The following is a 25892-nucleotide window of genomic DNA, read 5'->3' on the forward strand; positions in this document are numbered from 1 at the left end:
GATTCCACGCGCTGATGAAAGTATTTCCATGGTAACGTAATTCCGCCATCTTGGTTGAACAGAGAGGTTGAGGCGAAAATAAAACGACTTTGCTGGCCCTAAAAACGTTTCAAAATGACTGTCAACTTGGAAGAATATTTCAGAACTACCTTTGAGGATAAAATCCTCGTGTAAGTACCAAAATTTATGTTGCATTTGTTGAAAGTTGTGAAATTTTACGTATTTGTGTTGGCCATGTTGAACATAAACTGTCACTGCAGTTTCGTCCTCACAAACTTATTTGTTGCCCTTTCTTTACCAGCAAAATGCCCGAGCGGGAGGATGATCACCTCACTCCTGCTACACGCCTTCTGGAAAAGAGGCGAGAAATGTCAGAAGTGGAGCAAGCACTGGCAGCTCAAAAAGAGGTCTGCGATAGTTTATACAAATGTCAAATCATATGGATTTCTGCTATTATAAAAGCTTACATGCACAAAATCATTGAGCTAAGTTTAAGATGCAGTTTTATTTTTTGATTGGATCCTTAATAAATTGAGATTGTCATTTATCTGCTTCACACCTTGTGATAAGAGTCCCTTTTGAGTAGAAATTGAAAAAATTTCTGGATAACCTATATATAATTGACACATTTTCATTCATTCATACAGAAGTCATGAATTGAAGAAGATGGTCTAGTGTGTGTGTGGGGGGGGGGGGGGGGGGGGGGAATCTGAACCTCCCACTTCCCATACCTTAATTACTCCCACTTCCCATCCCTTTCAATAGTTTTTCCTTCCTCTTTGTCCCATATCTATTGAAAATTATCACAAAATGTTGCAAAATTCTGAACATTTTACTCGTTTTTTCCCAGTTCCCACCACCTTAGGATTCCTGCTTCCCACCCCCTCTTCTCCCGCCTCCCTTCTCCCAAAGTGCAATTCACATGCAAACAGTAGTGGTGAATTGAAGAAGATGGACTAATGTGTTACAGACTAGTGGCGTATTCTAAAATCACTCAGCTAATGATATGATGGTGTAAACCACTGATATTCTTTTAGAATTTTTTTTTGTCTTGCATGTCAGAACGTACCTGCAAGTTGAAGGGTATACAAGTTAGAGCGGTTTTCACTTGAGTGTCGAAAGTAAATTGTGTTTGCTTTGGTTTTGCATTACTACGCTTGGTGATTGGCTTAAAAATCTCGCGTCACTTTCTCAGCCAATCAGAAGTAAAACCAAAACCAATCGTGACTCGCTCGTGCACGCTTTCCCGTACTTCGTGCCAGCCACATGTATTTGCTTCAAGTTTTGATTGGTTCACTGGATTGTCTGTGTCCTTTGTGATTGGCCAGAGTAATTACTTTGGTTTTGGTTTTACGACACTCAATTGAAAACCGCTCTAACCTGTGATACACCAACATCTTTCATTTGCACAAGGCATGCAAATACATTGTTATCATGCCCTTTGTTTGACTTTTTGATAATATTTTATTATCAGGAATTTCAAATGAAAATGGAAAGCCTTCAACAAAGAAGAGAAGAGCTAGATAGGAAGGAATATCAACTGAAGGAATCATTACTGAAGTTTGACAAATTTTTGAAGGTATGCCAATTTGACATCAAATCTTTTACAGCAGATTCAGGTTGAGCATTTAACAGTCTCAGTCGTTGCGTTTGTTGTCACAATTGATTGATTGCATTGCGAAGAAAAATGACAGACATTGCTAGGTGGGAATGACAATGTTCTGTCTGAGAAAAAGCATGCTGTCACTTGTCCAGCAACTATTATTTGAAGAGGTATTCATGTCTTGGATCCTTTTATGGCGATTAAAATCAAGATAGAATACTCCTACTATTCTTCAAAAAGAAGAACTCCAGTAATAGTCGCCGGATGAGTGACAACATGCTTTTTCCCAGACATAACGTTGACATTCCCACCTAGCAACATGTGTCATTTTGCCTCCCAACGCAATCAATTAACCATGACAACAAACTGGATAACTAAGACGGTTAAACGCTAAACCTGAATCTGCTGTAAATGGTTCCAAAATTATATTAACTACTGTATTTGAAATATGTGCAGTAAGTCCTTCCTTCCACAGTTAAGCATACTACCTTATTATAGGAAATTAACGATACATGTTATTAACGCGAATTTCAAAAATTCGATTTAACCAGAACTTTTCTCAAATTCGCGTTAATTTTATTACGCGTCAATTTTGTTCGCGTTGTTAAAATGCCTCGTTATATTCCTATAATAAGGTATATACATGTAATTAAAATAATGACCTTCTCAGCACCTCACAAATTTGTCTAGAGAGACAGCCAAACATTAAAGTGCATATCCATTTTTCCCTGTGCCTCACTGCTTGATATTGATCAATGCCAGGCCTCTGCACATTAATGAAAGAAATCCATTGAATTCCAACATCATTGCTGTTATACTCATGCTGTTGTTGTTGAAATACAGGAAAATGACTCCAAGAGAGCAAGGGCACTTAAAAAAGCAGCTGAAGAAAGAGAAATGAGAAGAGCAAAGGATAGGGAAATTGCAAGGTACGATGTTCTTTGTCACCTGATTTACCATCAATTTCACAATATGTCGTAAATATTTTAAACTGATGTTCCGGGCTTTGGGTGTCTTGCTTGTCAGGACACTCTATAAGGTTGACTACACAGACACACCGCGAGCCATGCCGCTAGCCATGATGACCATGAAAAACCAAAAGCATGGGTCTGTTAATTTTCTATGGGTATGGGGCTCTGCTCTGCAGCACTTCAGGCCGCTGGGAGCTCCGCTATAAGCCAATTGAAGAAAACTTACTACAACTATTTCCCTTTCAGGTTGAAAGAGGAAACAACAGCTTTAATGAAAGATCGTGATCATATTCAATACAAACTGGAAAGAAATGTTATATATCAACAATACCTTGAGAAGGTTCTTGAGTCTGCTGAAGAGGTATAATTAAGGCATTCATACCTTGTTCTGGTGTTGTTTCAGAAACTATTATTTTCTATATTCCTCCCATAAAGAGTTTTTGACACCCTCTCCCCACTTCTTTTAAAATTCTGGTTTACCGGAAGCTTTGTACTTTCCTTTAAAGGCTAATATTTGGCTAATGATAGACATTATACTGTGCCAAAATTAAAGGGTTGAGGTCTGATGAAAAGGGAAAATTTACAAACTAGTACAGAAAGAAAACAAAATATTGAGTTTGAGCTCCTCTGAGGTTTCGCTACTTTTGGATACATGTATTTTTATCCACTGGTTGTTCAGGATCATAGCATCACAGTACATTTATCTCATTGCACTTCCCATCTGCTTTAGTTTCAGGAGATTCGGGAGGTGATTGCTAGGTATGATACCCTCACAGCAACTCATCAGGTAATTAAAAAATCTATTGTTGGTCAACTTTTGAGATAATGGGGCTCGTGAATGGGCATTAGTAACATGTGCATGCAAGTGTCAATTAACTGAGCCAAATAAATATTTTAGTATACAAATTTCTTCCATGACCCGTTCATGCATGTTAGTTAAAACTGTCTTGCAAGCAAAAGTATCAAAACATTCCTCAAATTTTTTTATACGCATTTCTTCTCCAAATCTCTTTGAGCTTTGTGGAGGAGAGAAACACTACTCGAACTACCAGTGCATTCCTCTGGATGATCTGGATAATGATCGATGATCCAAGATCAGTCAGATCATGGTGCATCAAAGGAACTGATCAGTCCACTCTGGGCAGAGGATTCATTGGTTTCTATGATGCACCATGATCAGTGTGATGAAGGATCATTGATTCTTCGCTGGCTCATCCCAAAGAAATGCACTCTATGCTCTGAGTTGTTTGTTTACAGATCTTGACTTGTTAATCATTTTTAATGTAAAGAGCTTTTATATAGTAGATAACTTTGATTTGTCATTCGTTTAATTCAGGACCTTTTTGAAAGAGAAACCAAAAACCAAGAAAAATATGACAGTAGAAACGTTGATTTGTTACTCATTTTATTCAGGACCTTCTGGAAAGAGAAACCAAAAACCAAGAAAAATACGAGAAGGAAAAAGGAAGATTGGTCAAATTTACAGAGGTGTGTCTCACTTGAGCTTACTTTAGCTGAAAGTCCTGCATTGTTTATTTTACTGTTTACATTATTTTGTTTAACTTTAAGTTTTTACTTTCTAGGAAAAAAACAATGAGATCCTAAACTATAACAACCAGGTAAGATGTCATCTTTAATTGATATTATGCAGGACAGTAAGGTTTTGTGTTGAAAGATGTATGTAGTCTTGTAGCTCACAAATTGACGACAACTAAAGCGAAATCACTGTTCTTGTAAATCACTAAGGTCTCTGTAAGTACTTTCATTAAGTCCTGGTAAACGATTTATTGTAACCTGCGATCAGGCGTTCTTTAATAGTTGGGCACTAGGAAGTGGTAAATGTATTCCAAATGTATTCTCTTCCCCATCCATCAGACTTAAGTTGAAGTTGGCTAACAGTCCAGGTTGTCCTGCAGACTGTATTCCAGCAAGAGGGTGAAGGATTTACTTTACTAGACGTATACAGTTAGTCTTCAGGAATAATTGTATTTCTCCCTTTTCTATTAAATTGCAGCTTGCGCATTTACAGACAAAACTGGAGAAAGCTCAGAGCGTGGCAGTGAAATGGTAAACGTCTATCTTCCATTCTGTACTGTTGAAAAAAAAAATGCGCCATTGAACAGATCATCACAGAACTAAATTTTCATAACTTTCTGTTTTCAGGGAGTCGCAGTGGACGCACATACAAAATACAGCGGCCAAGAAAACTCTCCTGTTAGGAAGAATAAAAATGTATGTTATAATTTTAACTTTTTTTTCGTGGTATTTGAAGGTAATCCCAGACTCTAACTTAATCACAAATGCTTTATATTATTTTGTTGTTCTTTTTCCTAGGGCGACCCATAACCTGTTTATGCTAGTAAACAGACATCTTAAACAGAATACAGTAATAGAACTCACTGAAAAACAGCTGGAAAAGGTAATGTTATTTTGGACATTAATTAATTGCCAATGAAAGAACGCGCAACAACAAGTAAGGAATTTAGTGCTGAACACAGCCAATAGTTTTGATAGCCAGCGAACACAACTGCCCCTCAAAGTTCTTGGATGCGACAATACGCAGGCTACACTGAGACTTGTCAAAAGGCAGATAAAAAACGCGCGTTTTTAGTTCACCTAGATTTCCAAACATATGCAGCACCTTCCACACGCTCCAGAGTCTGTCAAAAACATTGAAACTGGAATCTAGCATACGTGGAACCTAGATGCGTAGTCGGTTTTGAAAAAGAAACAAACAAGACTCGGTCTTGTAACTACAGACTAGAGCCTTGAGTAAAAAAAATAGCCTTATCAAGATTTTGGGCTGGGCCTCCTTTAGTGGTTAGAAAAGATGAAGGAAAAGGTGTCATTGATAATTGGAATTGGTTCAAGAAAACCTCAAAGGCGATGTTATTACGGCAAGCGCAGTCGTGTCTATGCAAAATTGCTTGTTGGTCTGCGAATGCAGTTACTGTAGTGTGATTGTCCTCTAGCGACGACGTAACCTGCGATCAGGCGTTCTTTTTTTTCGCGGCGGGACCCGCCGCAAAAAAGAACACCTGATCGCAGGTTAGCAACCACGCGCATTCTGCTCCTCTCCGCGTAGACTAACAAATACCAATTAGGACGCGTTGTTCTTGAAGGAAGTCTCTGTTAACGCGATGCAAGACGTTTGAAAATGTAATCCTTCCCGATGTTTAATACATGAATACTTTTTTTAATCCACAGATCCAAGTATTTATCCAAGATCTGACACAGATCACAAATGAAATCAAAAGATCAGAGACAGCTGCCACGCAAGCAACTTCAGCCATGAGTTGAACGAGTAGAAGATTAGTTTAGAAGAATAATTGTAGAAAGTTGTAAATATTGTATCGAGATTTATTAACGCATAAAACATCACGTGTATAAATGTGTATACTCAAATAAATTTGCCTGTTAAAGGCCAAAAACTGACATTGAAGAACTCTCTTTTAATTATTGGTGAACTGGGGGCAATTACAGATATCGTAAAAAGCTAGTAACAAATGTTGAGCTAGACAACGAGCAGTTTCTCTTTTTCCTTAGTTCGTTGAGCGTAAAGCGAAATGAAGCGCCTGCTCTCACTTCATACAGCGGACTCTCCCCACCGCAAACCTCTCTACGATCCTCTGCGGAGAGATGAACCGCTAGACGTCTAATGATGAGCTCGTATTTGCCCGTTTCTTATCAGTGACAAATCCCGATTGGTTCAAACCAACTCTTTTTTTCCCTCACGATGGTTACAAATACATACATACATCTGACTGGATTTGGAAAAATATGCCCGCAGACTTTTCGGTCCAGTGCGGCCGCAGGCCGCATTGGACCTCCAACGCTGGTCAAAACTTGAGGGGGCTACGCGTCAAGACTTATGCCCAGACCTGGCCCAGGGAGAGGGCTTTTAGCTGGTGGCTGGCTGGGGGCTGGCTTTGAAAAGCAAGGGGGGAGGGGTGGGGCTAGATTTGGTACACTGAGTGTTTCACTTTACACTTGAATTGTTAATTACTTTATGTTTATGCAAATCCAGTCAGATCTTGGGGCCAAAGTGGTCATTTCTTGCCCTAAGTCAGCCCCGGGGGAGTGAGGGGGAGAGATTCCAGCCAGCTGGCCATAGTTTCAACTCCCAGAAGGCTTTTTGGGCCTGCTATCTGACTGGATTTTGAAAAATATGCCCGCAGACTTTTTGGGCCAGTGCGGCCGCAGGCCGCATTGGACCTCCAACGCTGGTCAAAACTTGAGGGGGCTACGCGTCAAGACTTATGCCCAGACCTGGCCCAGGGACAGGGCTTTTAGCTGGTGGCTGGCTGGGGGCTGGCTTTGAAAAGCAAGGGGGGAGGGGTTGGGCTAGATTTGGTACAATGAGTGTTTTACTTTACTCTTTCTTGCATGTTTTAGTGTTGCACCCTGTCTGTTGGCTAAGCTGCTTTCCTCGGCGGGATGCAAGCCTTTGGAATGAGGGCCACCCCCTGAGGGAGCAGAGGTCTGGCAGTGCTCGTCCAGTTGCAATTGGCCGGCCAGGGTGGTGCCCTGGGGAAGTGTGCCCAGCAGACCAGCTCGGAGCTCTTTGCCGGTATGTTTATGCAAATCCAGTCAGACATAATACATACATACATACATACATACATACATACATACATACATACATACATACATACATACATACATACATACATACATACATACATACATACATACATGCATACATGCATACATGCATACATGCATACATGCATACATGCATACATGCATACATGCATACATGCATACATACATACAATACATACATACATACATACAATACATACAATACATACATACATACATACATACATACATACATACATACATACATACATACATACATACAAACAAACAAACAAACAAACAAACAAACAAACATACATACATACATACAATTTAATTGCGCTCCCTAAAAAGGGCTTTTCAGCAGCAATGTAAAAAAAAAAAAAAAAAAATACAAGTAAACGAAAGTTAATTACAAACTATTTACAATAAAAATTCATAATTAGAAATAAAAAAAAAATAAATAAATAAAAATATGTACAATAGTTCTAAGTTAATTTAAAAGTAATTTAAGTTAAGTTAATTTAAAAGTAATTAAGAAACCTTGGCAATAAAACCAACGCGAATATCACAAGTAGATACCGTTGTAAGGGCAATAAATTCGTTTGTTTGTGTGGGAGCCTTAATTATAACTCTCCTACACTGAAATTTTATAAACAGACCCACAATCATTGACAAAACTCGTTGGCCGGCACAGCCACCCCCATCTCCCAAACTTCGTGTGTAGTACATCCTCGGAGACCCAGGGGCAGTAAGTGGGGCCGGGGGAAAGTCTATACGGGTGAAAAAAGTCACTTTTCCTCGCCCATTTTTTTCTCACCCGTATAGACTTTCTCCCGCCCCCACTAACTGCCCCTGGGTCTCCGAGGATGGTAAGTTTGTAGGCAGCAATTGAAGACATTTTTTTGCTTGCTACGCAACATTGTAAAGGGGGAGAGGGGTAGAGTTATTTAATTTTTTTGTTTCAAGTGGGAAAAACAGTTAAAGTGAGCCACGCTCTTGTCAAAGATTGTAGCTTTTGACATCAAAAGGTATTTGAGAACTTGTATGAGGGTTGATTTAGATGACAAGGTCACTCTACCCTGGGTGCCAGAGGGGTTTTTTGCCATGACAAAGGGCGGCGAAGCCGCAATCGTTAATAGAGTGGCGAAGCCACGCAAATGGTGTCTTTCCTTCAAAAAAGAAAAAAATTCCTCTGGCACCCAGGGTAAAGTCACTCGGATGTAGGTATAAACAGAAATGAAAACTAAGAAACACAAGAGAACAGTCAGTAACTCGGGGAGTTTGTAATTAATTAATATATACCGTATTTTCTCAAATAAACGCCCCCGGCGTTTATTTCAAACTTGGCTTCGTGAACCCGGCGTTTATTTGAAGCCGGCGTTTAATCGGGGCCCGGCGTTTATTAACGGACTGCAATTTTCTGCCAATTTTTCAGATTGATTTATTGTTACTGATCTTCGAGAACAAGGGGCAGTTTGTCAAGGCGGGACGATTTTTCTCTTCGTTTTGCCCCGAAATGGTGTCCCTGGGTATCCAAAAATGATTTTTCCCCAAAGGTGCACTATTACGGATTAGATAGTTTATGTTGCAATTGAGATTTGTGACAAACAGAATATATTTACTTGTTAGCTTGACCCCAAATAAACGCCGGGACCTCGAACAAACGCCCCCGGCGTTTATTTAAAAATTAGCAATTTTGACCCGGCGTTTATGCGAGGCCGGCGTTTAATCGGGGTCCGGCGTTTAATCGAGAAAATACGGTATATTTTTTTTACTTTTTCAAAAACAGTTGGCCGGGTGATGGTAGACTAAGGCCTAAATCAGCCTAGAATTCAAACCTTATAATTCGAAAGTGAAACTAAATTTTAATCCGATGCAATGCTCCTTCCGCATTTACTTGGTGCATTGTTATGTTTAAAAAATGTCATGTAACAAAACTAGATTTTTAACTAATCATTCCAGTTCTAGAAAATGTCGAAAATCACTTCATATGAGCTGTACAGCCCAACAACTTTGTTTTAAGCTTTTTATGTACAATCTTTGCGTATGAATTTCTCTTTCAACGTACTGCCGCCGCGACTGAGGCATACCGGTAGGCGGATAGGCCTTGTGTTTGTTTCGCCGAGGATTTCGGGAGTCCATTCATCAGCTGAACGTGATTCGGCTCAAAAGGTTATTCTGTGAGAAGAGAGAAGCAAGAAAATATTGTTAACCCGGAATAAAACGGGAACGAGAGTCAACGAGGGCAGAGATTAGAGTTTGAACGAGTGCAAGTGCACGAGAAAATTAAATTAAACATAACAATTAAATTTCAAACTTTGAGCTGGACAAGGTTTAACTTCTGTAAAAAGGGGTATATGTATATGGATATTTATGACTATTCTTACCTTTAGAAAGGTAGTTACCATTTTGTCTGTAAACCCATCGATCAGTTTTAAATCTTGCACCTAAAATGACCAAAGTAATTGGAACTAAGAAACGGGAACTGAAACTATCTTATTAACATGAACCGTGCCGGGGGAGAACATGTAGCAGGACTGATTCGAAACACTATAAGTGACTTTATAGCTCGTCGCGGCGTTTGCTCGCTACTGCGAATGCGATTTTCGCCTGCGAGCTCTGATCACCGCGACATGCGATCCTAAATCGGAGGAAAGCGTCGAAATTCGCTTACGATTTTTCCCGGTGATCAAATGTGCCGCAACAAGCGTATAAAATCGCCTATTATGCCGCTCGCTGGCTAAAGAAACCTAGGGTATCTTATTGCGTACGTAAAAACTCTAGCATTTAACCTTGTTTAAAACACAATTGGTAATTCTTGGATTTCTGTTGCAAATCTCTGACTATGAATATAAATCCCATACAGAGTACGCATTGTACAATATCGAGTTTGTAAAGCAATATTGCTATTCATTTTTTTTCGATCAAAAACTGCGTAAAACTACCAATGAGGAGACCCTGTGAATTTTGCTTTACAAAGCCATCCGCTGTCCAGTTTACCTGCTGGAACGGCCCGTGGACTGTTCTCCAGTCTGCTATGAGCTGGGCACGTTTTTGACCGACACCTTGAAGCTTCTTTAGTTCCTTGATGGTCCCATGATTCAGCACCCTCAGAATTTCGTTGTCTATCAAAAGAGAAAGGGAGCTACATATTAGCTACATAAGTCAAGACTCTATTGCTTACTTCTTGAAAGGTTTTTGCTTGGTCACACAAGAAAAATAGCTGTTAAGAACGGCAAATGAAATTTATAACATATGGTTGTATTGTATCATTGTTGCAATTAAACACCTCTATATTCAACGAATCATCCCCAAAATGTTCTATAATTTTATAGAGAATGTATTTTTGTCTAGAAATCAATGTGACCAGTCCATGCACAGAATTGCACAAAACATCCCAAAGGAACTACTTCTCTTACTGTGCGTCTCTTGGAGATGGGGGTTTATCTTGACCTTGAAGTTTTCATCCACTGTTAAGGAGGTTTTCTGAGGAAAAACACAAAATAAAACAATGATTATGAGATATGCATTAACTTGAAATGCTCTATGGAATCCGGGGTCAACCAATCATTTATTATTTTGATGGAAGTACGTCACAGATGCATATGGTCGCCGCCTGGTTAGCTCAGTTGGTAGAGCGCCGGACTGCTGTGCGGGAGGTCGTGGGTTTGAACCCCAGACCGGACCAACACTCAGGGTCTTAAAATAACTGAGGAGAATGTGCTGCCTTTGTAATTATATCTGCAAATGGTTAGACATTCTAGTCTTCTCGGAAAAGGACGATAAACCGTGACACGAAGCTCCCGGTGTTGTGGTCTGGCCTTTACAATTGTATCTTAATTACAGTATGTGTAAAGCGCATTTGAACATAAACATATGGAAAATGCGCTATATAAATGCATTATCATTATCATTTATCTGCCCCCGCGTTGCTTGTGACCATATCGTTATATCGGGAGTTTCGATATAACAATTCCTCGATTAAACGATATAAATTTATTTTACTGCTTCTTTGGCATATCGTTATATCGGGGTTCCACTGCACTTTATTTCAAGGAGTGTGCGATCCTCATAAAAAGCTCGGAAAACGTCTTTGATTGGTTACATATTCCATTCAGTGCGTGTATATATTTAAAGGGGCATAGTCACGATTTTTAAGTCATTTCTGATTACTTCCATGAAGGAAACCTCAAAATAATAGTTTTGTAATTAAGAAAACAACAAAGGAGTAATCAAAACCCGAAAATAACCATGGATGGTTTCGTCTGACGAAGATTAAGACGGATTACAACTGACAAACTTGAAAAGCTGGTTTTTTCAAGATGAGTTGTCCGTGACTGAGCTTGAGTGACTTGAGTGACTTAAGCTAGACACTTGCCTGTTTTTTGAATGGTGAAGAAATAACAGGGACAGAGTCTGGATTCTGAGGAGAGTCTGCGCAGTCTGCATCATACACAGCCGATCTGTTGGCGTCTTTAAGAGGCAAGCGAGAAAGCACTGATGCTTGATCAGAAGGCGGTACTTGTCCCGCAGTAGTAAGCCCTGTGGGACCTCCAAAATAAATATAAAAATGAAATAGAAAAAGGTTATAAGGTCAAACTTCGTCAAAAAAATAAACTTTCAGTGGTTATGCGTAATAGGAACACCTAAATTGCTAATTCACTGTTTACGCCTGGAGATTAGAATTTTTTCTATCTTTTTGTAACAGTACAAAAAATAAGCAGAAGTAACATAATTATAATTTCAATTGTGAGGCGCGATCTATATATATCAAGGGTTTTATTTGATACTTTTCGGCAAAAATACATGGCAAATCAAGCGCGCTCCCTGAAGAGCTGACTTTCAAGCGATAGACGGCTCCTGCGTAGCCAATCAGAGTTTAACAAGGTTCTGCACTGAGTTCTGTTAAAATAAACTTTCTTTCTTTGCTCCAAATTTCGCGCGTTGTCCCTCCACCCTTCCCAAGCTGGCAATAATTACTCTGTGAGTGTTTACTCGCAGAGTCACAAAACTGCCACCACCCCTACCCCCTGACATACCTTTTGACAATTCGCCTTCAGTCTTGGTTGTTGTTTGCAGCGCAGCGTGTTTACGGGCAAGACTCTCTAAAGCTGCCAGACGATCTTGTAACTTTCTCTGCTCAACTCTGAGAGGACTGAAGAATTAAACAGCATGGTCAATGGCTTCTAAGGCTGGCTTTCACTAGCGCGTGGTCGCCTAGCCTGCGTGGTAGGCGTTAAAAAGGGAGGGAAAAACGACGGAGAAGCGCGAAGTGCGATCGGATCGCGCTCTTCCCTCCTCTTTCACTGACCAGAAAAAGAACAGCTGATCAAGTGAAAAAGGCAATTTACGCTTTAAGTTTGCTATCATTTCATCAAACCAGGACGGTCGTAACAAATAACAATCATGCATTATCAATGATCATGACAAGAAAGTTAGAATTTTCCTGTCCGGATATCACATTCCCCGATTTCCTTGACCCTGTGGCCATTCTGCAGTAGGGTAAGCAAAATCCTTAGGGCAAGCACATGTGTTAAACATAACTGTAAGTTCGATAGTAATAGATCGCAAACGACGTTACCTTAAAATTCCAGCAGGGATGGCAAGCTTTTGTGGAAGAACTGGCTTTCTTTCGGGCTACATGAGAATATAGCAGGAAATTTAGAGTTAAACCTTACTGACAACAAGACCAATTTAACACTAAGAAATCGATTCCTTGAGAAATAATCATCTTATAGAGATACCTCACCTTTGAAAGCTCTTGTGCTGCAGAGGAATCTTCCAGCTTGAGACGTTTACGCTGTAAGAATTACAAATTTACTTATTAACCAGTTCCGCGAGGTTTCAGCAAAGAACTAATGATCGCAAAGTTAGCTCGCTTTGTGTACAACAGCGGTTATTTAAATAATCTAATAACGTGTTTTTATTTGCCCACTGAAGAAATACAACATTTTCCTCTTTTTTAAGAAACAAAATTAAAAAACATCTATGTAACAATTGACACCAAACTTGAAAAAAGTCAATTCGCAGCTCACGAAAAAACCCTTAACAACCCTATAGTAACCTTTCACAAAAAGAAAATGTTTGGTTGTGCAACGATTACGCTTTATGCTTTTGATCGTAAAGATGTCTCCTGATGAACGAGACCGCGGACTCGCGGGGCTCACGAGTTGTACGCGTGTTTTATAGTTTAAAACTCCGTGTTGATTGGTCTGCGCATTAAAAACAAAACCTGTTTATACACGGCTTTAAAACGGGTTCCTTTCCATGATTTTCTTCGTTTCCTAACTTACTTTTTGTTTCGATAAGCAAAGTGTCATTATTTACCTGGTTCAGTGGTAAGGCCTCCTCGGCGGGTCTCTTAAACGCCATTGATTTGTCTGAAAATTTGAAGACAAATAATTTATAAAAATGTAACCCCGCTTTAGTAAAGTACGCCTTTTTTCGCGAGCTTTTTCTGCGCTCGAGGGACGTCCGACGTTCAAACCGGAAATTCCATTCTGATGACGTAGCCCTACAGATATCTGTGTAGTGTTTCTGATTGGCTGTTACCTGGTTTTAAATTTTCGCGCTCAAGTAACAACCAATCAGAGACGTTACACGGAGCTCTGTAGAGTTACGTCATCAGTAAGGAATTTTTCAGTTCGAGTGTTCGACGTCTCTTGAGTGCTTGGAACTCACGAAGCGTAAACGTGTACGCAAGTCGTTCATACATTGTCTCAAAATTTGTCTACGCACGTAAAAAATTGCGCAGCATATCCACTCTACAACGAACAGACCAGAACCGGATTGTGCTGTTGCTTGCTGGCGTTTCCTCCTCCTTTTTCCCTCTCTCTTTTTCCCCCCCCCCCTCCCTTTGTGGCCCTGTGGTAACAGCTTCTTTTAGGTCTAATACTTACCCACTGTTCGCCTGACAAATGGCTCATTAATGATTGCTCTTGACTTGGAAGCAAAGTTCAGAGTATTGGTCGTATCTGCGTAGAATCTGCGTTCGGGTGCAATGTTAGCAATCATGCACGCGTGAGCGGTGCCTCCAAGAGAATCCTATAATGGTCAGACAGATAAAAAGACAAAACTTCACCTAAGACATTATAAGCACAAAACGTTCCGTGAAAAAGATGTAATTAGTCAGTGAAACAAGTGCTACTCGAAAAAATAATCCGAATTCTACCAACAGAACCTATGAACCTATGACCTTCCGAACACGAATCGAACGCTCTACCAAGAGACTCACGGGAGCTACTTTAGGCCATGTATACAAAACATTCCATCATTGATAGTAGATTGTCAAGTTTAGGAGTACAGTCAACTCTCTCTTAACGGACACCTCTAAGACGGACATAAGACGGACACCTGGTTATGGTCCCTGCCGTTTTTCAGTCATTTTACTGTAAGAAAACTCTCTGTAAGACGGACACCTCTCTAAGACGGACAACGGACACTTTGAAACCGCCAACGGACAGGCACTAAAAGTTATTTTTTCGTGAATAATACTTTAAAACTTGTTATCGACATATAGCATAGCAGGTCAGCGCCTTTAGAATACCAAAATTACCAAAAACAATCCGCTAAAACGCATTACTTCTCTGCTTAAACTTGTAGATTTAGTTTTCTACTTACAGTATCACCGTTTGTTATTAACAAACAAGTCGAATCTCTGATATTATTTTTGTTCCACTTTATAGGTTTTGCTAACGTAAGCGACTAAAACAGACGTGTATTCGTTGTGCATAGCCGTTTAGCTCTATCGTCTCAACATTTCTGGTGTCACGTTACCTCGACTCTCTATAAGGCGGACACCTCTATAAGACGGACAGTTGGGGCCGGTCCCGACGGTGTCCGTCTTAGAGAGAGTTGACTGTATAGTGCTCTATTGAGAAGCCCGAAAAATAAACTGTTAAGAAGATACGTGACTTCTACACAATAAATTTTACAAGAAAAAGGTAACATGCACCTTTTTTCGTAATTTTTCCAAGATGTTGTTTCTTTCTTTTACTTACCTGAAGAAGGCGCGTTAGTTTGCTGTTCCTGTAGGGTATCCTGGACTAAAAAAATGTGAAAACTTATTAAAAAAAAAGGTATATTTTTTTTTTCCCGTACAAGAAGAGTAGAGTTTAGCGTTCTTAGGTGATTGATTGTTTTTTTTTGGGGGAGGAAAACCGGAGAACCGAAAAAAAAGGAGGAAGGAAGAAAAAAAAAAAAAAACGCGGGGGGGGGCGCCCTCCCCCCCCCCCTCTTATTATTTTAGTCTGGAACACCAAACTATTCAAGTCAGACTAAAGTTAACAAAAAATCTCTGTAAGATCTAACTTGACGTAAAGCTGATCATTTCTTTTGATTTGTCAGAAAAGGTCATTTCAATAAACATACGAAGAACATTCTCAATTGTTCGAGCCTTAGAACATCGGGAAGTCGAGAAGCTTGTAGAAGACAAATTGTCTGACTGTAAAAGCACTCTTTTGTACAATGTTCAAATGAACATCTTACCAGGCCCTGATCCAACGCATCAACAACTTGTCCGAGAGCAAACAACGAACCATTGATAGCACCACTTTCTTTTAACCTAAAAAATTGAAAAGGCGATAAATCTGTCAATCGTTGAACATTAAAACTGATCCCAGCCTCTTTTTCTCCCCTATCCCTTAATCTACAACTGTCAACTAACCCCCACTCCAGACAAGGGCAAATATCCGTGGGTACATTTACTGAAAAAGCGTAATGTGGTTTCAAGCATTTTTAAGTCACATTCATTACCTAAAATAGTGGGCTGTATTGTACAGTTCAAGTTCTTTTTAAGGCTGTAGCAATCAAACTGCATTTTTACGCATCTAAATTTCATTATTATACATTAGAATTTCTTGAAACGTGTGATTGGTCGAGAGCACAGCCAATTTACAGTAGCATGTGAACTTGACATGATAACCCAATATCTGCAGCAGATATTGGGTTATCGTGTCGAGTTCAAGTCCGCCTAGTTTCAAGGCCCTCGTCCATGTACTGCTGTCAAATTTGAAGATATGGCTGAGCGACGCCCCGTTTCCAAAGAGGAATTGAACGTTTTGATCGAGAAAAAGATTAAAAACACCAAGAGAACAAAAAAAATAAGTTAAAAATCTGAATGATATTTGAGGGAGAAGAACCGGAGGAACCACAGATAAAACCGCTTGGCCATGTTCGACGAAGTTTTACGCCGGCGCTAGAAAAAGTGATGGAAATTTTTGAAAACGTATAATAAAACATTTTAATTCGGTTTTCGCATGATATCGTGAATTATCAAAACCCGTGTCGATCCGCCTCAGCCCGGCCGGCATATAACACAGACCTCGGTTTTGATAATTCACAATATCATGCTCAACCTCATCCAATAATTGCTTATTATTTTTTGTATGGTCCTCTACAAACCATAAACACCGCACCTCTCTGGTATTTATAATCAGAACTTTATAAAAAATACTTCAACCCTGAAGTATCAAAAAATTTACCTGTGTCACAGATGATCAATTTTCCTGGTGCCTAGCCTAGAATAAAACCCCCACTGAAGCTTTGACAACCTGAGCAGACATGACTTGATGACATCTGCTCATAGTTAGGGGTGGTGAATGGTTCTTCAAAAAATATGTGTCTCACAAAATTTTAGCCAAATTTCAGTGGTCTCGTCATAGTCTTGAATTTTTCTTTGTCGCCTTCTCGGAGTCTCGATTTCTTTTGCAAGGCTAAAAAGGTCTCGGGCTCGCAGAAAAGATATCAGTCTCGCCGTCTCGCAAAGTCTCGCATTTACCATTCAGCACCCCTATAGTTCATAGAGTGACATTTTATCATAGACTGTCCGCAACCATCTATTTTCTCTTATTTTTCTCTGATCATTGAATGTGGGTCCAAAGAATTTCTCTCATGTTCTTTTGCAATGAAAAGCAGACTGCCTCTAAGGTTATCACAAACATCAATTGAAAGCTATTTACAGTGCGACGCGCCTTACCGTGGCCACCCAACAAACTTTTTCACAAGTTAGCCAATCAGGTTGCACGATTATGATTGATGGCCACGCCTCCTTGCAAAGTTTCTAAAATATAATTTACAAAAGCGGGAAACGTTTTGCGGAAGAGAGAAGATTTCAACTTCAATCTACTGATATAGTACATAATTTATTTTTTAAACATATCCGCAGTTGCGGAAATAGTTGTAAGAGTTAGCTGCTGAAATTGACAAAACACCCTCGGCTATAGCAATTTTGGTCTCTTCCATCGCTAACAGTTGACATCTCCGAAGGAATTCCTTTATTTGATGGAAACAATATTCGCATGTATTGAGATGTGGCGAGTACGGTGGCTGGTAAATAAGCTGAACACCATAGTCATTCAAAAGGTCTCTGAGACTGGCTCAACAAAAAGGCCATGATGAAAGCCACAATTGTCCATAACGACGCAATCCCCGCGTTCAAGAACAACACTTCTGTCTGTCGTTGTATTTCGACAGCGTCTTCAAAAAAGTTTAGCAATTCAAATCCATTCGACGGGCCGTCAATTATATTAAAATAGTCTACTCCAAGGGCAGAGTGGAGCAAGTTGATGTGAAATTGGCTTTGAAGCGTATCGTGAAACTCGATGCTTTCTCACCAACTGGCGTTCCGAGCACGATCCAGTAGTTTTTATCACACTTGCCTCATCAAAAAAATGAATTTGGTTCGGTTGAAAATAAAATGATTGAGAACATTTGGCGGACGATGTTTTCAGGAGTATTGCTTTCTAACTGTGCACCGAGAGCTTCTTCTTGCTCATGATCAGTCACGTCTAATCTTTTATTTATTGAGAGGCTCGGCAAGTCGTCCGCGTCTACAACTCCATTAACAAGAGCTCCGGAGAAGAAGCAACCCGACAGACAACTAGGACCAGTGGTCTGCACCAAAAACTAGTACGAGGAATCGCGTAATATTTTTATCACGTACTGTTCAAGGATGGACGTAGCCCCGGCTACGAAGCTCTGTTGCTATCTGCCGTTGGCTTGCACCTTGTGTGCTAAGTCTAGTACCCTCATGACACAGGGTCCCCCAGAGCGTAACAACCGCGCAAGAACGTCGCGAGAAAAAAATGAAAAACTCGCCGAAAAAGAGACCCAGACCAACGGCGCGAAGAATAAAAAAACTGACACGCCCACCTAGGGAGAGGTAGGAGGAAGAGGAAAGAGGGGGGGGAAGGGAGGAGGGGGGGAGAGGGGGGAGAGAAAGGGCGAGGGGAAGGGGGAGGAGGGGAGGGGGAACGAAGGGGGGGGGGAGGGAGAGAGGGAGAAAAGAGGAAGAGTAGGAGTACCGGGAGAAAGAGGGGAGAGAAGGGAGGGAAGGTCCGAGGGATGACGTCACGGCCCGGCATGAATTGATCCCCGCGGGGATGGGGTGGGCGGTGGTGGGGGTGGGGGGCGGGAGGAAGGAGGGAGGAAGAGGGGGGGAGGGCAAGGGAGAAGGAGAGAGGAGGGCGGAGGGGAGAGTGCTGAAGATCTCGGAAGTGTGACAAAGGGTGAAGTGGGGATGTGGATGGTGGAGGTGATGTATACGGCGGTAGGAGATTTGTGGGGGGGTATGGCCGCGGTGAGAGGGTGTTGACAAACGAGTACAGAGCGTGTGAACCGCGAAAAGTTACAGGTCTCAACGGGTTTCTTTTCGGGTGACGAGGGTTTAAGATCGTTCTGCAGCAAAAGTTTTGGGGAGGGAAACGACTACGTCCCAGGACGAAGGACGAAGGACTCAAAGTGTATACGTCAACTGCTCGCTACATTTCCAATTTATCCTCCGGAAGGTTTAGAAGAAATCGTGAGGACGAAGAGAAAATCGAGAGAAAAAGTAATGAAGAAATGGAAACAGAAGAGGAGGGGGCAAATCATAATCTGCAACTGAGGAGGAAAAAGTGGGGGGCACGGTAAGGCGCGTGCACTGTAATAACTCATAAGATAACATGAATTGTAACACTGAAGAGCACCTTATCCCCTCATTCCCTGTTTTTCTGTTGTCCTCTGATCCTGCCAGGTCAATGAGGTAAAACTTTCCACTGAGTTTTGTAAATGGAGCAACCTGCTGCTGTTTATGAATCTGAAAAGAATTCAGAAATATTTATTATCATCCAATTTAATAGGCCTGCAATATGTGCAATGGACTAGAGCTACCGGTACGTAGACTTAGGCACTCATTCTGCCCTTTGCAGCACACATTAAAAAGATAAGATAAGAACTTTAATAGTAATCTCCCCATAGGGCTTTTCAGAAACTATTTACAATAAAAAAAATCTACTTAACACTAATATTTACAAATAAAATTGAAAACTAAATAAAATAATGATTAAAATTTTAAAAGAAGATGATCCCTAAGCTTTGATTTAAAAGAGTACAGAGATTTAGCGTTTTTGATTTTAATATCAAGGCTGTTCCATAGGTTTACGGCTCTGTATGTAAATGTTCTTTGGCCTGCTGCGGTCCTGAACAGTGGAATTTGCAAGCTCTGGTGTTGGCGGGTTTTTCGTCCATGAACATCAGACCTTTTACAAAACTTGTTGCTTAAATAACTGGGTGCTAAATTATTAAGACATTTGTACATTGTTGGTCTATCAAGCTAGGTACACAATGTACCACCATTACCTACACATTACAAGTTTATTACATTCAAATTGCTCAAACTGCATTTTATAAACTTACTGATTAGTATCTGTGATTTAAGAATTCAGACCTTACCAGAAGCTAAAATAAAATGCATTGATCACTGTAGTATAAAATTTGATAAAAATGGATTTGTTTAATGTAGGATGGCTCAAAAAATAATAACAAACTACTGGTATGTGTATTTGTAACTTGAAATAAAAATAATACCATATATGAGAGGTTTAGTAGAACAATATTAAAAGCATGAACCTAGCTGTTACAGTGAACAGTAAGTCTGAGAATGATATATGTGGGTTGGTAATTGGCATGCAGTTAATTGACAAACAGTTAGTTTCAAACCAGTCAAAATCAGTTAGTGACATAGTAAAATGGATAATAAAAAATACTTGTAAAAAAATTCCAAGTTCTCTAATAATTTTTTTTTATTATAAGTGGCATTTTACTGACAGATCTTTCAGTTTACTTAACAAAAAATAAAAATAAAAAATTCATGTTCACCATACCTTCATCAACACAATTGAATGGCTTCTACTAGAGTTTGGATTCAACTTTGTAGCTGCAGTTTTCCTGAAAGAGGATTATCGCATATTATCATAAACAAGCCATGGTATATTGCATTCTTGAGTTTTGATTGGTTTACAAGCCATGGTATATGAGCTCATATACCATAGACCACAAATATGGTAGGAATACGCGTCAGCAAGAACAGCCAGGGAGCACGACAATTCAAATTCTTTGGGCGTTTTTAATAAAACATTTATTCCACTCACGTTTGGTGGATATGAGATAGTTATTATTTAAACATAGTTACAAACCTCTGCTGGCTGGCCTTTTCAAACAAGTACATAAATTCACCCAGTGTTGCTATTGGCTTCTGAAACAAAGAGTAATTGCTACTTATCAGTCAGATACATTCCAAAACTTTTTAAATTTCGGGCTAAGAGTAAGATTTTATTGGACAATAATGTGTAAAATAAAGCTAAGGAGAGAGAAGAGATTCGTTTTGGTAATTGTGAAGTCTTGCATATTATTTCTACTTTCTTGAAAGAAAGTAGAAATAAAATTAGCATCATTTATTATTATTAATAGCAGGGTTTTCAAAACAAGCTAGCGACCACCAGAGTTCTGCCGGCTACTTGATATATTGCCAGTTAATCTGGTCATTGCAGTCAGGTTGCGACAAACAGGTTAGGGTTCGTCACTGCCACCTACTCTTCCAGTTGCTGACGCCTACTTCAAAACATTTTAAAACTTCTGTTATAGCACTGTTCTGCTGCAGATAGAGCTTTTAACATTACCTCCGTTAAATTTGGTATGATTATATTTTGTTGCTGATCTTGTCTGATTGGTAAATCGTATTTCTTGGGGTCCAACAGGTCTTTGATCTACAATGTAACACCAAGATAAGATGTTATATTGAGTAAATGTTAATACCCTATAAGAAATATAAGTCTGGGTTTGGGACCTGGTCAGGATGATCGTGTTGTGTTCTTGGGCAAGATGCTTTAGTTTACTCTCACAGTGTCTCTTTCCTTCCAGGTGTATAAAATGGGTGCCCGCAAACTTAATGCTGGGGATAACCTCGCAATGAACTAGAATGTCATCCGGGGGGGGGGGGGACTTTTAGTCACTTAGGACACTACAGAAATTGGGATAAGCTTTGGCAAGATGGAACACTTAGCCTGACGCAGGGCTCAAAACCCGCGAGTCCGCCTGACGTGTCCGGACACAGGCGGTGACCGTCACACTGGCCAAAACACCAAAAATACGACTGAACGCAAATCAAGCAGCGCAGAAGAGAACAGGAGACGCACCGGAGCGGGCAAAAAAACAGGAAACACAGCTGTAAATACGCTAAACAGACAACAATGAACACGGCATCAATCAAGGTCTGCAATAAACCTTTTGATGGTGGACATAACCTTTCTATTTCTTGGGTGAAGTTATAACTAAATAAAAAAAAAAATGTGCGCAAAAAGGGAACACAAGGGGTTTGGGACAAGCAGAGAGAAAAATAATGTAGAGCTTTTTTTATTTCTCTTTCTTCCACCCTGCCTATTAATCCTTCAAGCTCTTTTTCCATTCGACCATTGTTAGGAAAAAAGCCACTCCTTCCGGAGCATACTGTATATGCAACAGCATGGTAATTATATATCTACACTGATTTGACATACGTGGACTCCCCGAACTGTGCTTGAAGGCCGACGTTAGTCCGCCTTCAAGCCAGTCCCGCGAGAAAAAATTGAGGGGGTGGAACGTCTTGGAGGGTTGTGCTGGGTAGCTGAGTGGTAGAGCTAGCAGCCCAAGGGAGCCCTGTGTCAGGGGTTGAATTGCTGGCTTGCTAGAGGGGTAGGCATAGTGGAGTTTTTTTGTGTCATCTTCACCAGACTTTGCCAGTCACAGCACTGTCATGGTATTTTAATGATGATTGTCTTGTGTTTGGCAGCCAGCTGCAGGCCTGTGGCAGCTTGGCTGTCACCGGGGTTGGCTAGGCACTCCACCTAGCCCCCTGGTCTAGCCAGGGGACCTCAGGGGGAGAGAAGGTGGCTGTTGGTGAATTTCAAGCCTTCCTGTCAGCCGGCCAGCACCTTTTGTTGAAACAAGGCAGATATGTATAGTACAAGACAGCCAATAGTCACCTTTTCTTGGTATATCTCCAAGTACGAAAACAAAACCTTGTATTTCCACTGTGATCTTGAATCTTGTTGCTGCGAATCTATCAACTTAAACAATTCAGCTGCACATCTTGGTATTAATCCTGCAAAATCAGGTATGGAATGGAATGGAAACTTAGATTAATATGCAAATTCACAATGATCAAATCTTTTATTGATCATTAATAATTATTCATAAATTATTTATTGTTATTAGTAAAAAAAATTTGAGACAAACTTGAGAGAAGAGGGAAGGCTTGTGACTGTGAAAAATTGGTATGGCAGGAGAAAGAAACTCTGGGAAATCAAAAACTTAATGCATGTACAACTAACCTGGTTGTTGTGGTGATCCAACCATTGTGTGTGTTTTTCCTTTGTTTGTTGAAAAAGGAATTGCAAGAAGTTAGTAAGTTTTCACAATAAATTATAAAAAAATTGGGAAGATCAAACATACAGCAGTTGAGGTAATTGGCTATTGAATGAGTCCTCCCCTATTCCAATTTTACTCCAATTTTTTCGTGTTTGTCATTTGAATTTCATCCTTGAAGTCCTTTTTGGTCATAACCGTAATCACTACTGTTTTTCTACCTTAGAAAACTATCATTTTGATGTTTCCTTCAATTTGGAGATAATCAGATAAATGACTTAAAAAATATTGTGGCATAGCTCTGAGATACCTCATGATCACTGATCTCTGCAGAGCAATGTCCTCAGTACAGATTTTTTTTAGGTACAGTGCGAGAGATTAAAACATGGGCAGAAAGAGCTTGTTTCAACTCAAGCTATCTTCTGTGTCAGAAATAAGTAATAAAGTGCCAAAATTTGATTTTTTTAAAAAAACAGACATTTTGGGCAAAAGCCCTTCTTCGGTGGTAAACGTCACCAAAGAAAACGCGACAAACTAGCCGAACGTTAAAAAATTTGAAAGTAATGTTCAGCACCTAGCACGCGCCCACAAAGAGGCACAACATCAACTGGAAGTGACAGGAGTGAGTGACCAGACTGGGCACGGCGACCACCCGGGATGAACATAAACTCTCCTCTTAAACGCACGCACGCCCTCGCGCGCACGCACTGGACTCTGAACGTGACTTTCAAATTTTTAAACTCTCAGCTAGTTTGTCGCGTTTTCTTTGGCAACGTTTACCACCGAAGAAGGGCTTTTGCCGAAATGTCTTTTTTTTTTAAAAAAAATCAGTTTTGGCACTTTATTACTAATTTCATTTCACTTTTATTATTTATTAGTGCCACGCAGTATTTGGAACTTTTGTTCTCATTATCAATATCTTCTGTGTCATCTGGTTTGACATGTAATTTCTGACAGACTTTTTTATTTGTTTGAAAGATCTCCTCACCTGCCCCAGTGGGACCATATGCAAACACACTGGCATTGTGGCCTTGTAACACATAAGGAATCAGCGGACAGACTGAGTTGTGGTACAATGTCTCCTGGGTACTGTCTTCATCAAAAAAGCCATTGAATCTAACAAATACACGGTAGACAGTAAAATTAGTATAGCTCAGGGCAAGATTTCTGTACAACCCTATACTGTAGTTAATTATGCACACAAATTTGTAACTCATCTGATTCTCGTTCTATTAATGACTGCCGTTCCCCGTGCCGTTCATGTGTGAAAAAGAATTTGTACGCACAATAATATTATTGAATATGAGGCTACAATGTTATGGAAATCGTTTCTAGCTCAGGTGTGGAACGTCCGACCACCGGTGTGTGGAAGATCAATGGTTCGACTCCAGTTTGGAAATATTTTTTTCGGATCGACTTGTGTCATTGAATACAATCGTTTTGTCAAGTTTTTATAAGGCAATTTTAATTGGATTCGATTGACCATAAAAGCTTTTAGGTTTCCTCCTCTGCTTGGATGCAGCATGACAACATTGTAAGCTTTTAATATGTACACTTCAAAACAGGATGTCCAGGAATTTATTGTATGGTCACTATTAATAATATGACTTGTTTTCAACGGATTGTCAACATAATTTGTATCCAGATCGTTAGCTTTTTGCCAATTCAATGACATCCTGTTGAGTTTCCCATCTACAGTTCGACTACCTTCATACTAAAAAACACTCACCGGTAGCGAATGGACTCGTCAGAATTTCTACAATTCCATAATTCCAGTGTCGAGGAATCAACAGCTCGAACACAACGCTCGGGAATTCCATCTTGTTTGCCGGTTTCTCTTTCTTTATAATCCGGACGTTCCGGTCGCAATCGCACAAGCACTCGAACCTTACATGTCTTTTTATGTGTAGCCATAAATCGAGATGTAAAAACAACAATAATTTGCTCAAAGAAACTTACTATGGAGAGGAAAACATGGCCGCTTGTTTTGTATGTTCCTTTCAAAAACGCGAGCCATATGCTAATTACTTCGTATTGACCAATCACGAGCTCGGTTCAGGTCCCTTCAGCTGCTGCAGAAGGCTTGGAACCTAGGACGCGCGGGGGGACGCGCGTTTCAGGATTATCAAGAGGAGCAGGGCGAGGAATTTTTTTTTGAAACAACAAAAATAACAAATTTCTTTTTGCAGTGCTTCTTTATTGCGGATAATACAGGCCTACATAAAGGCAATGTGTAAAAGTACAACTTCTAAAATAGTGTATAGTAAAAATTGAAACTTCCCACTTCATGGACTGTGTCACGGACCTTAGTAAATTTAGTCACAGGTAACCAAAGCGTACTATGTGTGTTTGTATGTATGTATTATATATGTTTGTTTGGTTTTGAAATAATTTTGAAAAAATTTTCTTTTTTTCGGTGTAAATTTTTTATTAATATTTTTAATTTTTCTTTTTTTTTTTTTTTTTTTTTTTTTTTTTTTTTATATTTTTCTTTGTTTTTTTTTTTTTTTCCACCACGACAATCCTATCTCTCATTTATTTATAAAAAAAAAAAAAAAAATTTATATTATATTTTTATATTATTTTTTTTTTTTTTTTATTTTAATTATATTTTTTTTTTTTTTATTTTTTATATTCTTAATATAATATCTTTTCTATCTCTATTTTATTATAAAAAAAAAAAAAAAAAAAAAAAAAAAAAAAAAAATAATCTCTTAAAACAGTAATAGAACATTTCAGTAACACAGCAAATACAAAAGAAGGTACGGATGGCCAAAAGTGACGAAGATTGAAACGGATTGCAATATGGGTTTTTGAAGTATTGTAATGGGCTGAACAGTTTTCAAAGTTAGTCTCGTTTGCTTGAAACTTTAAATTATAATGCCCGGAAGATACATTTGTTTGCATTGAAGCTATGGTTTTGTCACTTAGATCCACAGAAGTAATTTCTTGGCAAACATTTAGTTTCATAGCAAGTATTTGGCAAAACTGAATGAAATAAACTTAACTCAGCCGTGGCAAGTCCCTTTAACGATTAATTTGTAAAATTTCTGTCTCAGAGGGTATCGATT

At 39.6% G+C, this 25892-nt stretch overlaps 2 protein-coding genes across 2 annotated transcripts; one reads left to right on the forward strand and one right to left on the reverse strand.

Annotated features, from left to right (window-relative positions):
* The first annotated feature begins 16 nt into the window (after nucleotides 1–16).
* On the forward strand, nucleotides 17–6009 carry LOC144646451 (coiled-coil domain-containing protein 42 homolog). Its single transcript, XM_078506046.1, has 12 exons — nucleotides 17–170; nucleotides 302–407; nucleotides 1475–1579; nucleotides 2447–2532; nucleotides 2821–2935; nucleotides 3305–3361; nucleotides 3988–4062; nucleotides 4158–4193; nucleotides 4589–4641; nucleotides 4738–4806; nucleotides 4909–4993; nucleotides 5782–6009. The coding sequence occupies exons 1-12, from the start codon at nucleotides 115–117 to the stop codon at nucleotides 5872–5874; spliced, it is 936 nt and encodes a 311-aa protein (XP_078362172.1). The 5' UTR covers nucleotides 17–114; the 3' UTR covers nucleotides 5875–6009.
* A 1531-nt stretch (nucleotides 6010–7540) lies between these two features.
* Nucleotides 7541–24808, reverse strand: LOC144647485 (kinesin-like protein KIF22-B). Its single transcript, XM_078507290.1, has 20 exons — nucleotides 24551–24808; nucleotides 23810–23937; nucleotides 22788–22826; nucleotides 22440–22558; nucleotides 21099–21185; nucleotides 20616–20674; nucleotides 20304–20367; nucleotides 19128–19237; nucleotides 15649–15724; nucleotides 15162–15206; nucleotides 14061–14205; nucleotides 13489–13541; nucleotides 12911–12961; nucleotides 12743–12798; nucleotides 12201–12316; nucleotides 11540–11712; nucleotides 10581–10647; nucleotides 10162–10286; nucleotides 9549–9608; nucleotides 7541–9339 (listed from the first exon to the last, which is right to left on the reverse strand). Exons 1-20 carry the CDS (start codon nucleotides 24733–24735, stop codon nucleotides 9307–9309), a joined length of 1791 nt encoding a protein of 596 aa, XP_078363416.1. The 5' UTR covers nucleotides 24736–24808; the 3' UTR covers nucleotides 7541–9306.
* Nucleotides 24809–25892: the final 1084 nt, after the last annotated feature.

Source organism: Oculina patagonica, chromosome 3 (assembly GCF_052425735.1).
Source record: "Oculina patagonica isolate OP01 chromosome 3, crgOcupat, whole genome shotgun sequence".
NCBI classification, from domain to species: Eukaryota; Metazoa; Cnidaria; class Anthozoa; order Scleractinia; family Oculinidae; genus Oculina; species Oculina patagonica.